At 40.4% G+C, this 18,893-nt stretch overlaps 2 protein-coding genes across 2 annotated transcripts in view; one reads left to right on the forward strand and one right to left on the reverse strand.

The window, feature by feature from the left end:
• Nucleotides 1-5,923, reverse strand: part of slc9a8 (solute carrier family 9 member 8) — a 16,702-nt gene extending 10,779 nt beyond the window's left edge. Inside the window, 5 exon segments of the mRNA XM_035657204.1 lie at nt 984-1,042; nt 2,110-2,190; nt 4,385-4,566; nt 5,602-5,875; nt 5,878-5,923. Coding sequence (XP_035513097.1) covers nt 984-1,042; nt 2,110-2,190; nt 4,385-4,566; nt 5,602-5,875; nt 5,878-5,923 — 642 coding nt within the window.
• Nucleotides 5,924-7,395: 1,472 nt separating this feature from the next.
• The window catches only part of b4galt5 (UDP-Gal:betaGlcNAc beta 1,4- galactosyltransferase, polypeptide 5), a 27,033-nt gene continuing 15,535 nt past the window's right edge, over nt 7,396-18,893 (forward strand). Inside the window, exon 1 of the mRNA XM_035657026.1 lies at nt 7,396-7,961. Within this exon, the coding sequence (XP_035512919.1) occupies nt 7,856-7,961 (106 nt within the window). The 5' untranslated portion in view covers nt 7,396-7,855. The remainder of the gene's footprint in view (nt 7,962-18,893) is intronic.

Below are 18,893 nucleotides of genomic sequence, written 5' to 3' on the forward strand. Positions count from 1 at the left end.
GGGGTAAAGGGGGTAAAGGGGCTACGGGGCTCTGGTTACTAGTGTCGATGATTCAGCAACACCCTGGGGCCCCCCGCCTAAAAAACAATGGGCCCCAGTGTGCAAGAAACATTGACACAACCTGTCCTCTTTTCCTCCTTCCCCCCTCAGTCTGGATCTCTCTCTCTCTCCTCCCAAATCTCCGATCTTCTCGCTCTCTCTCCTCCTCTCTCGATCTCATCTCTCCTCTCTCTCTCAACCTCTCTCTCTCTCTCTCCTCTCTCTCTCTCTCTCTCTCTCTACCTCTGTTGTTCATTCTTTCTCTCACTCACTGGCAGAGAACAAGGAATGTTAATTAAAGGCTGTGAGAACCAGGGAAAAAAACAGGGCTGATAGAGACACAAAAGGGAAGATAGCAGGCAAAGAATGGTGTGTGTCAACCTGGATAGGTAACAGAGTGGAAATACAGAGATGAGATTTGTGACAAAAACAGTGGCCAGGAAATGAATAACTGAGCAGAGAGCTGAAAAAGTACAGCACAAGGACAACACACGTTTATTGGGTGGGCGTGGATGGGGGGTTCCCGGACAATTTGATGGGAGATAAACTGCATGATACAAGAACTTATATAGTCCAGTGCAGAATGTTTTCAATAAGCCAACACTAACATAACAATGCTGACATCTCTCACTGCCATCTAAACTACAGTTAATACTAAGAATGCAATTGGTGCTGCTCTCTTTACGTTTTTGAAGTAACTTTCTACTATAACTCAAGGGGTTAGGCTGAACGAGAGCCAATATCTACATGGCACAAACCTGTGCAGGGTGTGTTTATTTGGTGTGTGGAGGAATGCAGCTGTTTTGCTTAATGCTAAACAAATTAGACCAAACTAAGCATCATTAATTGTAAACTGTGTGTTAACTGTGAACAAGAAGTGTGGCCAGTGCAGTGCAGACACAAGGAGCCGTGCAGAAGGGTACAAAGAAGGAATCAAACGATACCTTCCAGTTGGCCAGTTCTTGGAACTCAATGATCTTAATGAAGCCTCCCATTAGAATCCCTGGAAAGAACAAGAGACAAGAAAAACAATACCACTGTTTAAATATTTTACTACTTCATTTCATACTTCATCAAATTTCAATACAACCAGAATAAGTGCAAACCTGAGGCAAAGAGACTATTTTGGTGGTTAAAAATAAATAAATTCTTGGCAAATGTCCACCATAGTTCAGGGATGAATTAGATGCGAAGCGTGTAGTGCTTTTGTCTTAATTTTGTCTTTGAGAAAGTCCCATGGGCCCTCAGTTCTCTAGCAGAACATTAGTTGAAAGGGTGAGGAAAACACAAAGATGTGGAAAAGGACAGAGAAAGACAGATAAGATGGAGAAAAAAAATTGTAAGCATCAAAGCATTGTCTAAGACCCAGATATGTGGGCATATGTAAAGGGGTCGTGAAGAGGAAGACACATGAAGAGTAGACGAGAAAGAGGAAGTGATAAGGAAGGAAAAGTGGTCCTTCCTGATTTGTAAGCAGAGTGTTATCTCTGTTCAGCAGAGTTCCCTGCTCTAAACACAGAGATGAGCTCCGTCTCACATGCAGTATGCAGGGCATGCAAGAGGAAAAGGCCTTCAGGGTCAGGACAGATAAAGATGTGTGTCACTGAGTTTGAGTGAGTGTAACTGCATAAACATGTTGGAAGTGGGAGACAATGGAAGACATTACAGGAAGGGGAATTACCCTCAAGTGACCTCACACAAGTAGCAAAACTGATTCTCTGGAGAAAAAAAAATCTTTTTACAACAAAGCACTTACTAAATCTTGGGAAAGGTTGTCAGTGATAGCATTGGGTTAGTTTTTGCTCATCGTAAAAAAATACACATATTTGACTTTATTATTTCAAATTGGAAATTTGCAATAATGTTAGAAATTTACTAAGGGGAAGAAGCTGGAGTGAAAGATGTAAATCATGAAAAAAAGGCATCAACTATTTATGCCTGCTTTTAGTTTGCTGTCCTACAACCGTCTTAAAAAAAACAGCATTTCCTAGAGAGCTCTTAAATACAGAAACATTGCACGTTCCTAGACCCAGCCTGCGCACAGAAATATGTTACATAAGAAGAACTCACCAAGGGACACGACAGCCACACTCTCTGGAAGAAAATGCAGCTTGAACTTGATAAGCAGGTGCACCAATATGATGCAGATACCTGGGGTGAGTGAGAGAGCAAAGACAACTGAATGAATATTCAGGACAAACACATCCACATCCCAACCATCATGTCACACCAACTCAGATCAGCCCAAAAATAACCCCCACATCATATAGTGTTAAGATCTTTTCTATGGTCCTGCTGTAGACTGGACAAGAATTAAGGGTTGAGCGATTATCAGCCTGGCCAATTATCGGATCCGATATCCAGCATGTTTCCGATTATCGTTAGTTTTTATTCTATCTAAAATAAATTAATTCAAAAGTATGCTACTTTGGCTCTGATGCTGCAGCCTCTCTCTATCTGTAGTCACCACTCTGGGGTTGGGCTCAATGTCTCACCCACAGGGCTATCTGATTGGCTAATCGTCTTTAGAAACAGTCTGTGTGCTGTGCCAAACAAAGGAGACTCCGGTGAGTGAGCGGAGTTGTGTTTCCTTCCTTAAGGTAAGGCAGGAGTGTGTCCTGAAGCTGTCTCTGTTTCTTGTAAAGAGGTGTAGGATATTGTTGTTAGAGACTTAACTTTCATTACATTTATTTGATAAGTTTAGTTACTAGTTATTAATTACTTTGCAGATTCAGATTAGTAATATAAAATTAAAATCAACTAATAAATTGATATATTGTTATAAATTAAGCTACACAGCAGCATATAAAGTAAATAAAATAAGCTCTACCTTTACCAGTTGCAACATAAATGAAAACATTAATACACCAATAATTACAATTCAGTAATATACTATTCTGAAATGGGCCATTCTGAACTCTTAATTTTGTTACTTTAAATATATGTTAACTTTTACTCAAGTAATATTTTGAATGCAAGACTTTTCCTTGTAGTACTTTTACATTATGTTATTAAGTACTTCTTCCACCACTGGTTAATCCATACATGGACTGCATAGATGGTGTACAGTTGTTAGAGTTCAACAATCCCTTCTATTGCTATTGTACATATTCAGCTATAGTTACCATTAGTAATGAAGTAGCCTAGTTTCGAAAAACAGGTTTTATAATAATAGTAATAAACGCCACATAATTGTTTGTGTTTTAAGCAAATCCTTGATTATAAATATACTGTCAACCCCTAACAGGGATGTGTATGAAAAACATATCATATAACAATATCTTATGCAAATAAGTTCAAATACACTTGCTTGACATTTAGAATTACAGTTCTGAGACTGAACAATAAAAGATAATTGCTCCCAATTAAAACATGAAATTAGCTTTTAACAGAACCATAGGCTAATGTCAAATGCACAGTATATCAATGTGCTAAATCAATGTGTACACATATTAGCATAATTATGATGACAAACCCCAAGGGCACAGTAAAGTAAACACCAATTCATAAATACAGTAAAAATGCAGTTCAGCAAATGAGACAGTGTATGCAATAGTGAAGCCGGCTAGGTCGGTTCATCAAAGCTGAACTGTTTTGTCATAAGGGAGATGTTAAATTCAGGCCTAATTAAAAACACACACACACTTGTTGAGGGAAATGTTAATATGGGTTCTGAGTAGTGCTATTTAGGACTAATGTGCGGTTTCTAGATTGTACTCTAAGGTGGTCTATCATTTATTGACCTATGCCATCTCAGTCAACCCACTGATGAGTTGGTATTAACTTCAGAAGACAAATGACTACGAATAAATGCTGTGCTTCTCGCAACCAATCAAATGTTTGTCACACTGAAATACTTTGTTCAAGATAAAATCCATTTTTTTTGTGTCTACTAAGCGGATGAGTCTAATTGGGAACCTTTTGCATGATTTATGCTATTTCCTTGCCCTAAACCCTTACAGTGGTAAGCATGTGACTTGACCTGCAGTGAACTGAAGTGCATAATGGTCACTTTGTGTAGAAGAAGAAGCACTTCATGACCTTACACATAATGTTTAACCACATCCTTTCCATTATCCACTTCCCTCAACCTGAATCACTAGCCACACATTTGATTTAATGAATCACTAAAGTGGCTGTACAGTTGTCATTGTCAGCTGTATGTATATTGTATGAACCACAATAGTCATGGTGTGGTTCACTTCCTCCTTTCTTTCCTCTCCTGTGTACTCAAGGAGGAGACTAAACTACATTCCTGTAACAATGTGAATGACGTCTTTATGCTTACTGTGGCAGACTACAACAGAAAGGGCTGAGTCAACAATGCAGCAACATTGATACTAACCAATAACCAGCAGACTGAAGAATATAGTCAACCCGCTGGACTGCTCTTCTTCTTGGGCCTCGACCCCTGTCTGCATGGGCAAAATGGGCTTGGCGGTTGGGGGTGCCGGGGTCGTCGGCTTGACAGCAGGTTTGGTGGAGTGGATTGTCTCATTGCTGTTGTTTTCAGTGTCATTGGACTTACTGCAACAAAACAGTCAGGAGAAAAAGCATGTTGGCGTGAAGAATACAGTCAATCAATCAAGATAATGGATAAATAAGGCTCTGGCTTCAATACACATCCCAAATTCAAGAGTAATCATTTAAATCATGTTATTTTTAAAACATAAAGGTAAAATAAACACACACTGTAAGTGTATCATTAATATTAAACTTTAAAAATACTGGGGGTCTCCCTCTCTGTTTCTAAGGATTGCTGGCCCTTGGACAAGAAGCCCTCTATGTTGAGTAGAAACAGATGTGTGAAAAGATGACTTAAATATGTATCCAGAGCTACATCAGTGCATCTACAGGGCACGGTCTATGCACAATTGGACAAGAGTAACTTAACTAAGGCAGACAGTCAATCACAGGAAGAAATGTTGTTGCAGTAACACTATAATAAAAATGTTTTGCCATGTAAGACACTTTGTAAGCTTGTGTTTTGAAGAAGTGCTGAGTCTTTTTCTGTTATTATTACTACTCATCATTATTATTATTATTATCATAAATCCTAGTTATCCTCGTCGTGGCCGACTTGTGTGTCACATGAAAGCGTAATGACACCTTACTAAACCAGAGAGACTCAAATGAAGGGACCTAACGTCAGAAAAGACGTAGAGGTGATTAAGGTAGGTATTATTTATAGCTATGTCAAGGTAAGGTGGTCCCCTACAATGTTTTTTTACCACCTCATTTATTTGACTTTGTACAAGGTAAAGTAACTTCTGCGTTGTCTCTTATTTGGTAATGCTGCGGAGAACTCACTGTACATATATTACGTAAAACAAAAACCTTACATGGCTTATTATTTGCTTATCTTTCTGTACAAAATCCAACGTTACAATAATTATCAGCTGTTACTCAGCAGGCTAACTTAGCAACGTGTCCTTAAATTGTTTGTTAGCGTTAAGTTACGTAAGTTACAACGAGGCTCCTGCTAGCTTGTTTGCTAACTTATATTTGGGATACAAGAGTTCTCCAGAAAGAGAACTAAAATCAATATACGTGGGCTCAAACCTGACAGACTGTCCGTCCTTCTGTTTCGTTTCCACTCCATCTTCATTTTCATGTTTTATTAGTGTCTGCTGGTTTTCAACTGGAGTATTATCACTGTGATTCACGTCCCCTCCGTCATCCTTGTCGCGCAGGTCCAGCGGGTTTTCCCTCTCAGCTCGCTCTGGTACGCACGGATTTACGAACAGCAGCAAGAGGGACAGCAACGCAGCTGTGTGGCTAAAGGCTCTCATCCTAAAACCGGCGAGTTTAAACCCGAAAGCAACGTTTTGTAATGAAAAACACTGCAGCTTCCATGTCGACAGCCCCGTGTGTCTGTTGACATCACGGGAGCACTTCCTGGTGGCGGCTCTGTCGGGAGTTGTAGTCTTTACGTTACATGGGCGACGCGACCGAATACCAGAGAAACAAACGGAAGCGGTTTGATGCAGCTGCTGCCAAGAAAACATGTGTATTTTTTTTGTGTGTGTGTGTGTGTGTGTGTGTGTCACAGTGGATGAAATCCCCCTTTCAGTGTTTTAAATGAAGTGTCGATGGCTCACAATAATTCTTGTGTTCTCAATTTCCCATGAGCCAGTATAGTGTGGTGTCAGCAGCCCGCCTGTTGTTTTATGGATGTTGTAGTTTGTATTGTAGCCTGCACTAGCTGAAAATTACCTGCAGATAGAGGAAATACTAAAAACCGATGCAACCTTTCATATACTACACTGCAAGATCCCACCAAAAAAATCATACGTTTGTATCCAGTGGTTAGATCACAGCTTTCATATTATATAAGCACCTCTAGCTTAGCTTTTGCATTGTCTGGATCTGATTGTTTCAAATGCCATCGACAATAGTAAAATAAGAATCAGCTTCATTACTACTTACACATAGAACATTTTACAGGAGGATAGAAAGAGACATGCAGCTAAGAACAAGGACAACAAAGCTGAACAAAGATAAGTCAGAATAAGCACACAACTTTTGAATTTCTCCTAAGGGGGATCAATAAAGGAACATCTTATCTCTTATCTTAACTATTATTTACAATACAAGTAGGTGAGAAATATATATGTTTAATAATAAAACAATGGCCAACCACACACAGTGTTTAGATCACATTATATATACTGTCAGTGGTCTACATATGAGTCAAGTGTTCTGTAGCTTGTAAACAAATAGTGCGAAGGAATGAACAGTGAATGGGTATATTACTTATACATGAAGTGAGTGGTTATATATAGTATATGCATGTCTATATACAATAAAGCGTGCAGGTTTTATATAGATGGATGATATGTAAAACTATATGATAAAATGAAAAATCTAACAGCCCTGCAACACATTCTATATATGCTATAAATCCAGTAGAACTAAAGGTTGATGTTTTTAGTGTTGATTTTTTTTTTTTTTTGGTAAATATCTGAGACACTGAAAAGAGTCACGATTGTTATAATGTTAATTTATTTGTTGTTTGTGTGTGTGTTATATTGATGAGTGTCCACCCCATTCATTGGAGCGTGGACTGAACTCATCTCCAGCCTCAAAAATGACCATAAAGCTTAAAATAAATAAATTAAATACATTAAATGAGTAGATAAAATCTAAATTAGACGAGATATGTGAATCCTGTTAAACTAAATACCATATTGCCACAACAACGCTGTGACGACGTCGCGACAGTTGTCAAGGTTGCACTGCTACGAATTTCTCGGTCGCCAGGTTACGACGTTTAACGGCCGTAAAGGGCGTGCTGCGTGTGTTTGTCGGCCACTGTTAACGCCCACTCGGTGTTGCTCATTTTGCTGAGGGGCTGCCCCATTCATAGGGCCAGTAGGCAGGCAGGCAGGCAGGCGAACTGCGGGAGCGGCTAAATACCATCAACGACGGAGCGTGTGAGCCAAATGATGGTCTATCACTGAAAACACCAGGCCAGGTTGAACTGCGGTATCTTTGTCAGCCGTTTCGACATCGGACACACTCTCATGTGAAACTGAAACCGCCCTCTCAGGAATGGGATTTTGAATGTCTTGATGAAATACCGGAGGAGCTCTCCTGTGTTCGACCTGCCGCGGAAATAGACTGACTTCCTAGTCGCCTGCTGCCCACCGCTGCCGCAGACCCGGCCACCCTACCCGGCTCATTAAACCCAGGCTGTCCGCGGACCTCCTGGCTCTGGCATCTGGACACATCGGAACTGGTCTATCGTCGTTGTAGATACGCAAACGTGCCTGTGTGTGTGTGTGTGTGTGTGCGCGCTTTCGCTGCCTGTATAATGCCGACACATTTGCGGTTCCGGAGAAGGTCATTCCTTGGGCTTTTATTCCTCTTTTCACTGTCCACCTCCGCATTGTACTTCATCTACTCCGCCCCCGGAATCGGTAAGTCAAATCAAACCGATGTTATTATTAATGATACCACTCAGACATTAGGATGGAGTGAGGTTGTTTCTACGGTCTGTTAGGTCATGTGTGACAGTTCTGCTTTCCATTGGGAGTGTAAGCGAAGGGGCCATGCGCCTGTGCTGAGCCTGGATCTCTCCCAATCGATGAGGAGACTCGGCTGGATGCTGGAGCTCGACCATATAATACCCATGTACCTGGATATGATAATAACAGTGCTACTGATGAGCATCCTGGCTGCTGTAATCATACTGATGTTAGCAGGCCTTACAGCTATCATTAAAATGCTCATAGGGACTGGCGCCATTGGAAGAATTGTGGTATCTTTGGGTTCATTGTTGGCATCTGTAGTATAGTCAAAGTTGAGTCGTGTAGTAACTGTGAAGCTGTCTGACTGCTTTTTGGGGTATTTTTTTGGGGCTGGGCAAAAGGTCTGATTATGAGTCGAAGCCATGACTCATAATAGGCCGAAATTACATTGATGAAGTCAACCTGAGCATCACTGACAAACACATTGTGGCTGACATCATTAGCTGCCTGGAAGTCACATGCAGTTGTGTAATATCGCATGTCCTGAATCCATCCTATCATTAATTCATTTATGTGTCTCATCATTCTCTCCTTTCTCTCTCTTTTTTTTTTCTTTCTCTGTCACTCTTTTGGTAATCTCATTGAATGAGAGTCTTCTTGTGTATCTGTGCTATCACCCATCTTGCCTTGGAGGCTCGGGCCTTGGTGTGCTTATCTTATCCGCCTAGATATGTTTGGCCAATCATGTTTGCTATTTCTGGTCATTATCACCCATGTGATGTGCAAACACCAGTCATTTAATCGCAGCTGATCTGGGCAGAGCTTATCTTGATGCATAGCACTTACTATTAAATTGTAAACTTTCACTGGACTCTGTGCCAGTCATATCTGTTATAACTTTCCACAGAAGTGATTAATAAAATATAGCAATAAAATGGTTGCATACATGCTTTTATTTTGAGCATAAGTTCTCGAGGAAATACTTGAGGAAATGCAGTTAAAAGTTGGCTGCTGAGACTTTTTCCTATTTACTGATTAATCCATCGTTTGTTGGATATCCTGTTGTGCTTGCCGAACAGGCTTGCTTGGCAAGGTTGGGCTTCCTGGAATCATTGTTACACAGTGTCTGCTGCGATTAAACCAACCCACACCAATAGGCTTTACCTGAGCCCAAATACAACCGTAAACCAACGCGTTTATAGAAAAAAAAAAAAAGTCCCAAAGCATTTTAATTTCCAACGGAGTTACAATCAATAGCTAAGGGCCTTTCACTGCCAAAAACGAGATCCTGTGATTGTTGGCGTGGGGAGTGACTGTGTGACCAAAATAGTGTTTGTCATACAAGTGTAGCCTTTCTAAAACATCAGAGAGTGAGATCTGGTCCTTCTTGCTCATCAAAAAGGGTATTGATCCTTTCACGCTTTTTTACCTGCTGTGGACAACTTAATCAATAATTGAATCAATTCTCATATGGAGGACACATGTCCCAATAACAGACAGCAATGACTCCTCTGAATGTCAAACTAATAAACAAATAATTTGTTGAGCAGCCAGCATAAAGATAATCCTTCATTCACTTGTTCACTATTTTTCCAGCCCAAGTATTGATGGTGTCTGGTAACTGACTGACAGCGTGGCCATATCCGTCCTCCTGGGGGTTGACTACTGTACGGCTGTAATGGCCATGTGCTTTACTGGGGGTTAGTTCAGAAACAGAAGGACCAGCAGCACCAGTTCATTAATTATAGATGGTAACCAGGAGCTAGTTGTTACTAAAAGCTGCAGTTTAGTCTTTTACACTTCGGGTGCCTGGTGAAAAACCTAGTGGATCTGAGGGAGGAATGGTGCTTTAAAGGAGTAGTTCCACATTTTTTTTGACATGTGGTGGTATGATTTACTCACTGGTAGAGTTATTGACGGATGTTGATTAGCTGATGTTTTAGATCTTGTGGTTAGATACCTACCAGTGAGCCACAGATTATGAAGCAGAGAAAAACAGTAAATGTAGCCAGTTAACGAAAACATTTTAAACCATAACACAGGATTAGCATTCGATTTACCTATCCCCAACAGAATACAGCATCTTTAGTGTACAATCTTCCCTCGGACCACATGGTGTGTGCTATCGTGGACCTATTTAACAAGAAAATAGCACCATAGAGCCATAAATCAAGCATCAGACATACAAGATGTCTTATTCTGTTGTGGATGATTCAAAGTATTGAGAACTGTGCTGGTGTGACTCCTTTTCTTGGCTACTGTTTATTGTGTAAACTAACTACAACCCCCAGTGAGGTTGTAGTTCACATAGTGGTAGCCTAAGCTATTGTCGATACATCAATATTACTTCCAGTAAGCAACCAGCATTACAGTATGTGTGAAAATCTGCCCTGTCCCTTTAAGAGCAGGTGAAGACCGAGTGGACTTCAGAGTGGATCCTTCACATCATTTCACTGTACTGTAGCTATAAAGAACCCAGCAAGACACGAATCATCACTCTCCCTATCAACATTATTATCTTTCAGCATACAATGTGGGTTTATTGATTTGGGATATCCTATAGCTTTAGAATGGAGGAGCTCTCGCCACAGATGTGTGCAGTATATCGTTGAATGATGGCAGCTACACTTTGAAGGTGAACAGATTTGCTGAGAGGGATCACATAGGAGGGGGCAGTAAAGAATTATCAGAATAATTCAGAGGAAAAACCAGAAAGATTGATAAGGGCAAAGGGAGGGGGAGGAGGGGGATATAGAGAGGGAAGGATGAAAGAGATGAGCCAAGCTCCTTTCCTTCTGCTGGTTTGCACACCGGGGAACCCAACCAGAACACCTGAGCAGGGCTTCCTATGATACCCAGGTGGCTTCAGTGCAGAATGCCCCAATTTCACGGCTTAGTCCATTTCTGTCTCTCTCGCTCTCCGCTGCCATCTTCCTCTGTCTCTGTCTCTCGGTTTCTCTGTCTCCGTGTACTCGTATGCACCGACACCCCAGCCTCTGTGCTGCCCCCGAGCATGGCTGCCGACTGATGCGGGCTGGAAACACAGGGCACAGCTGGGCCTGATTGCAGCAGTTTATTTAATTAAAACATGAGAGGATCCCACTGGAGCGAGAGCTAGGGAAGACACAGGCTCTATTTATAGGATGAACACAGATGCACACCTCCACATCCGGGGAGAGCAAGGAAGACAGGTGCTTCCCTTTGTCTTTGGAGACCACCAACCTCCCATCTGAATGGCTATGTGTTTGTGTGTGTGTGGGTGTAAGGCTTGTGCATATCTGAATATATTTCATAGCCTGTACCAGATATTTTTCTAGGTGTGGTCTGGTAACGGCCAGTACTAAGTCTCTACAGTGTTGCTTCACCCTGTGAAGTAATCCAGGCACATGGTTGACAAGGAATGAAGACATCCACCAAGTTTTTAAAGTAGCAGAGTATCATGCATGTTTTGTCAGACAGTACAAAGGTGAGACTGGTTTCATGTGCTTAATGATTACACACTTGGCTCAGCATCAACCTTTCAGGTACCTTTATAGCTCCTCTTCAGGTTGTTGACGCCTACACATGCATCATCTAGCATTCAACCTTTTCTCAGGCTACAGACTGCCACTAAGTGCATATCCCAGATCTCAAATGATAGCCAAAAGCCTGCATGTAAACACACCTGCTCTTATAGCAGGGATATAATTGTAGATCTGCAGGTGTCATGTCTTCAAGTTGGTCTGCTTTATCAGCAAGTATTATACTGAGAATCACTAATCATAACATACTCTCTGCTGCCCAGTGCAATTTGTCTGCTCTTTATTTTTCAGGCTTTTGAGAATATGTCTACCATAAATATAGCACGATCGGTGGGAGAGTATGTTGTCGTAAAACTAATATCATAAAATATAAAAATGCTGACAAATGTATTTTTACTTAAACAAGATGGGTTGAAGTATAGGCTATCTAAGAAACCCATACGAATCTCAACCTTTGACAGACTGAACAATCAAGTTTTCCTACTCTGGTTATACAGCTTTCTATATCAATGTTTATCTATTCTATCTACCTCTTTTGTGTACACCTTATTATGGGGACAATTATTTGTATTGCAGTATATCTTTATATAGTTTCATGATACATTATCAATTCTGGCATCTGGATAGAAATATATTTGCTTGAGATAAGATATTTTAGCTTTGAACCTGTCTGGCAATTAAGCCTTCTAACAGGCATCATTGACATTTATATGATGCCGTGTGTGTTTAATAATGCAGCGTTGATTGCTGATTTTTGTATGTATTGTAGTTCACTTTCTTGCAGTATATCACACATTGGACTGTCTGCCTGTACAGTGATAATCCTGTGCAAAATATCAGTATAATATCAGTATATTATCGTGTCATGAGTCATCCTATAATTACACAGTTTGGTAATTGAATGTTGAATGCTTTCTCACTCCTCCTACCCCACCTTAAGGGATTCATTTGTGGAGACTAGCAGAAGGACCATGCTTTTGATTTGTGCTTGCCTTGTGCCCTGTCATCACTTTCATGGCAGAGACATCATAGGCTCATCACTCTGTGCACTCTCAGGCCTAATGGCACTTTTTCCCCCCCCTTACTGCTACTGGGCTCGTCTCTCCACAGTATTCGTAGAAAGCTGTTTTTACATTTCCTCTGGTCACACCCACCAGGCTGTGTGCATAATGTATATGGTTGTCTGTCCACTTCTATGTCTATTAGTTTGTGCAGCCATTTCCTGCCCAGTCAGCTTTACAGCATAACAATGAGTGGCTGCCCTTCCCCAGAAACATTTGAATCCTAATTTGGGTAAAAACTGGCGCTAGTAAAGATTAGACAGATTATCTTGGTGCTATGCAGTTCGGTGCTTTGCATTAGAAGGTAATAAAAAAGTCTACATGTTGCTAGCTTTAGCCCACATTTTCATGTGTTTGTGACAGGGTTGTTTAGATGTTAACCTGTTACCCTGGTGAGCATAGAGGGGGTAAATAATTAACTTGGAGCTGAAAGACATGGTGTTTAATCAACTGCACATAATGCCTACGTTTAATGAAACACATTTGATCTCTATTCTTTACACCTCTGGTAGGATATAAAGCCCACCAGCTGTAGTTTAACACCCTCTCCTACGTATTGTGAAGTTGTATTAGGTATCAGAATGTATAGCATTGTTTGTGGTAACTATAATGCTCATAATTGTCCAGACCCGACACAAATCCACTTACTGTGGTACTTATGATGTCTGTGGAAAGTACAGGTTGGTGTCTAAGGTTGTGCCCATGTGTGCTTAATGGTCATGCTGCTTCTGTGCTGATGCTTACTGCAGCAGGGCTTCTCCGGCACTCTTAAAGCCATCCATCTCTTGTCCTCAAGGCCCACTGTAATGCTACCCGCAACCCATCTCCCGCTTCTTGCGCTGCTTAATTGATCCATCCATTTAGATCAATCCAGCCAGCCTCTTAAGGCTAATTTCCCGAGGCTAGGTATAGCCAGGGTGAAATATTAACTCGGTGCTACGCTACCTCAGATAGACTCCGTTGTGAATAAACAAGTCGAGAGTGATAAATTATGCAGCTTCCCTATTTAACTTCTGTAAAGTTCTTCAGCCATTTAAAAATTGAACATCTCTGGTTTAGTAATAAAGAGTAGATAACTATGAAATCCGAATGAAAGGAAAACATAGAAAGCTTGTTCAATCACTAAAATCCCTCTGGCTGGAGCACTTAAGATCTGGCGTTTGACATTTTCACTGCAGTTGCCATGGTTCCCCGAGGGCTTGTTCCCATCCAAGACTGAACCTTTTTTATCGTCGCAGCAACCACAGAAACATGCCATCCTTGTTCCCATGATGATTGGGGTGACAACAAACCCCCAAGGATACAGTCATTACAGTCGTTTGGGAGAGAGCCATGGACTGTGTCTTTGTCTGGAACATCTGTACACTGTAAAGGAGGCCCTTCAGTAAAAGTTATTACAACTACTATAAATACCTTTTTATATAATGGCAGATTTTTTTCTTGCTCTTTAACGCTGACACTTGTTTCTTCTTCCGTCTAGACCTTTTGCACTTGTGTACAATCTACCTTCTGTGTCTGTCACGTGTCTGTCACGTCCCTGTACCTTCCAAGGACACGTGACTCCAAATACTCTATTAACAAAGGAACTTAGTTAAACATCAATAGAGGGGGAGTTCATTGCACCTTGTGAGTCAGTCAGAGGCATAAGCAATCCTCTTAAAGCCTCTCAATGACTGTGTGAGACCTTACCATACCCTGTCCCCAGTCTCTCTCACACACATACCTACTGTACACTCCTAATATGGTTTACAAGAATATGCAGAAACACTGGCCGTCACCCTGGAAAGGACATGGATTACATAACTGTTTTGATTGTGACACTGTAAAATCTCATTCTTTCCCCAGACAAGACACACTTAAGTCCTTGCTTTTGTCTGAACACTTATAGAGGAAATCATTTTATCCAGTGTTTTCAGTATTTGTGGATATTTATAATTCTGCCATAGCCAATAGGAGGAAACATGCTCTGCACAGATTTACTGAGGATCAATTTTGAACAGATGGTTAAAAGCCGTTGCTGCTGATGCATTGTGATATTTATTTGGGTATAAACAAGCAAATATTGTAACAGTCTATGCTGAAAGTGAATGGATTTTCTATGCGTCACAGAATATACCCTCTTGACTTTATAGCTTTGTAAGACAGTTGATCACACTCACAAAAAGATATTATTTGAAGAGTCATGTTTCCCTTTATTAAAGAGGCAGGGATTATTTAGTGAGTTACACCCAGCTTTGTGTTTTTTGATGCATATTTGAGATACGATTGATTAACTAATTTGGCCCTCCCCTTCAATGACATAGCCACTCCTGTATGGAAAATTCAAGACCTTATGTACACAGTTATCAAAGTACACCTTAAGTTAGAGTCTTCACACCACTGTGTTTGATGAAGGCGTTTGTAATGCTTTCCTGTGTTAGTGTTTGGATAGCCAACCATGGAAATTTAAAATATTTTACATTTTCTAATGTATTTTTAAAGAAATGGTACAATCCAGGTGCATTACTCCTCGGATTCTCAACCTTACTAAAGTGATAACTCTCATGAATGGATTGTTCACAGTTAACCCACTAACCACTCTAAGTTTAATTATTTATAGACACAGAATGAAAGCCATTTCTTATTGTATTTCACAAGGAAAAACAATGCTAAAACTTTAACAATACACGATAATAAACTGTAATAGCAGAATTGTATTTACTGTCAACTAAACCTCCTTATCACGAGTCAGTTTTACTTTATATATTTCTTATTACATAGATTGTTGTGTGTTTACCTACCTAACTTTATGCATGTGGGAGTATCTATTATTTTCACCAGACCGGTGAAAAGTAGAATATCTGCTTTTTCCTCTACACTATGTAGCAGTATTTTCAAATCCTCTTCTTGTTACAGATACTGTAAATGCCTGTCTGTTTTGCCTACCTGTAAAAGGACATAGCAACCATAGGTAATCCCTACACACACACAGTAACTCTAGTTTTATGTCTTATACTGTTGTCAGTAAGATGACCCATATCCAACCCTAATAGTTTGGATATTTGACCACAGACAGATGGTGGAGCTGAATGCAGTGGAGGTGAGGGGTTGGGTGGAGGTGTACCAATGTTAGATAAAGAATGGGGAGTCATTTCAGAGGCGAACTGAACGTCTCGTGTTGAGCCAGTAATCATTTATGTAACCTAATCATCCTGAGGAGAATCCCAGTCTTTGTTGACCTGGTCTGGGCCTCCCTTTGTTATTGAGACTGTTGCCATGGTTACTTCGGTCATGTGTTTGAGGGCAGTCAAACTGTAACTTGTGTGGAGCTGGTGTACAGAAGTGATGGTGCCAGTGAGGCATAATGCAAACACAAATGCTGATACCGTTGTTGATGACGAGGGGGATACTGCCGATAGGGATCAAGCTTTTCAACCTTTATTGAAAGGTCCAGTGTGTAACATTCATATTCATGAGTATGTTTTTATTTGTGTATAAACACCTGAAAATCTATCTTGAGAGGCAGCTGGTCCTCTTCCATGGACTGTGTTGAACCACCATGTTTCTACAATAGCCCAGAACATATTTATCAAGCACCGGCTCAAGATAGGGCCTTTCGTGTTTTCCACTGTATTCAAACTTCACAGCTCGATGCCACTGAATACTACACACTGTTTTTTTAATGAAAGCAAACTAAAGTATGTTGTGCAGGCAACCTGCTGTTTTCCCTACACACCTTCTACACCTTTGCATGTTTACAATTATTTACATGGACACACCTTGCCTTTTGAGGCACTTTTCTAAATACTCTTCATTAAGGATATGTGTTGTACTAGCACAACTATACACCTGGTGCAAAGCAACCACGGCCATCTTTAAAAAGTAGTATTGATTCATTAAGCACCTCAATGTGTGCATATCAGATTTGTGAATGTTTAAAGGTATCTGTAAGGAATTTACTATTGTGCATTCTGATTTGTAAATATATTGAAATCAGGAAATGTGTAGACAAATCTGTAAATGCATACATATTAATGGCTGAGAAGTCTAAGTATTTGCTCTAATAGCTGGACAACTCGGTTACAACTCAGGCAGGACTCTCAATTGGCATTTTACACGACTTTTGTTACACTTCTGCTGTGGCAGATCTGCAAATGCGTGTGGCGATTTGTTTGTAGAGATATTTGTCTGTGTGCCTCAGTAGCTACAGCCTACATACCACCAGTTGGCGGTAGTGTGACGTTGCCGTGCTGTCTCTGGCACTGAATTTAATTAATTTACTGTTCACCAGACCACAAATACGTCAAGAAGTAGGTCGGAAAAAATTATAGATGGAAAACTACGGCCCAGCCTCACTGATAGTAGATAGTGTTTTATGGAGAAAATATTATCCCTCTGATGTCCTCCAGCTACTCTCTGACTCATCTCTGTAATTTATTTACTAGTGGGAAGATAACATCAGCTTTACTGTAGCTAAAGTATGAATCTAGCTAGTTAATTATACCACACATTTATCCTCACACACACAAATTACCACACGCGTTTGCAGATACGAAGTGTAGCAAAAGTTATGTATAAGAAGCCAATGGAGGGTCTGTCAGTTGAGTTGAGTTTTATACGTATGTCTGCATTTACAGATTTGTCTACACGATGACAAATCTCAATACAGATACGTAGATTTTTTTTTACACATTTACAAATCTGATTACGCACACATGTATTCAGATACTGTTTTACAACTCTCCACTCACATTTATAAATAGTTTTACTACAATAATGGGTCTATTATTATCCTTTTCATCCTTGCTACTGCACCTTGATATTTGGTTTCCAGTGTCTCAAACAATATCAAAAATCAAGGAGGGAGGGGGGGGTAGTAACACAAAGAGGGAATTTCCTTCTAAAAAGACTTTTCTCTCCTTCTCTTTTGTTGGAATCACATTAGAGGGGCTCTCTTAAGGGCCAAGATCGAGAAGGGGAATTAATAGAGTGACTGACGGTCAGACTGTTTCAATACACCACTACGCATGTCAGTGTTATTTTTAGACAGACTTGAAAATATGGGAACTTGTCCTTTTGAGATTAAACTGTGTATTTCCACCAAGTGGCCAAAGACATAAAATACCCATTGGAATTAACCTATTGGATAGTGGTTAAGGAGCCGAGCTGTCTGGCTGTGGAAAGTGCTCGCCAGTAAAGTGAAAACATAAACATGTCTGGAAATCAACACATTTTTTTCCCCTCCAAATGATGATGCTTGTGGAAAATTCCTCTCAATCGCAGGAATCTAGGGGCTGCGCTGGTGTAGGTGGGTTGCTACAGGTGACGATTCCCAGATGCCACGACACTGCACAGTAGTTTATACTCCTTTGAGGCAGGATTATCCAACTCTAGAAAGTTATCACGGCAGCTTCTGTTTCGATGCGTTCATGTTACAATACAAGCTGCCCCTGCTAAAGTAGCCTGTTGCCAGTCTCATTAAAATGACTAAGAGGCTACATGTTATGCACTGCTATTGTCAGTATGAACACAACCTAACGGACAATGTGGATGTCATACTGCTTACTGCTAACACACACCTGCCTCATTCATCCAGATCTGCACATCAGGTTGGCCATGGCAGCAAGAGCAAACAATCGGCACAGAACCTACGTTGGAGCTTCATTATAAGGCTCCTCTAGCGGCCAGAGTGGATTTACATGCACTGCTTGATAAATGCACAAATTCACTGAATGCTAATTACCAGCTGCTTTTATATTAATTATAAATTAGATGGTTAAGTGAGACACCGTTTATTTGATCTTCAGGTAAAGTTGAGGTTGCAAAAAATTTTGTTTTTTAGAAGACTTCAGACTTCACTTTAATCCTAAATGCACTTTAATGGATTGTAATACACTAGATTACTTTTTTTCTCCTTCTTATTACTGTTTTATCACTGGGAAAGACCTTCTTCCTGCTTAGACTATATTCTCTTATAAATTCATCCAGTGTTCCTCAACTGCACGATACCAGCAGCTAGTTCATACTTGAATCTCACTGCCGTCACCTCTTTTCCTGCATACACAGCTCATTTAGTTCCAACAGACACCAGCTTTTCCTGTAAAACATGTTTTTCTACAGAGTATCAACAGAATCTGTGTCATGACCTGGATTCGTGTTGACAGAAATTAATTGGTTTGTAGCTTAAATCTAAAATTCATTAATCAATTAGCTACCATTTTGAGTTGTTTACATAACCCTCACTGCATTAAAGCAACAAATCCGGTCGTTCTCATTAAATATTAACTGCACCAACGTGCCGCCCCACGTCTGTGGAATGC

This window comes from Morone saxatilis, unplaced genomic scaffold (genome assembly GCF_004916995.1).
Source record: "Morone saxatilis isolate NCDOM2014 unplaced genomic scaffold, NCSU_SB_2.0 Contig15, whole genome shotgun sequence".
NCBI classification, from domain to species: domain Eukaryota; kingdom Metazoa; phylum Chordata; class Actinopteri; family Moronidae; genus Morone; species Morone saxatilis.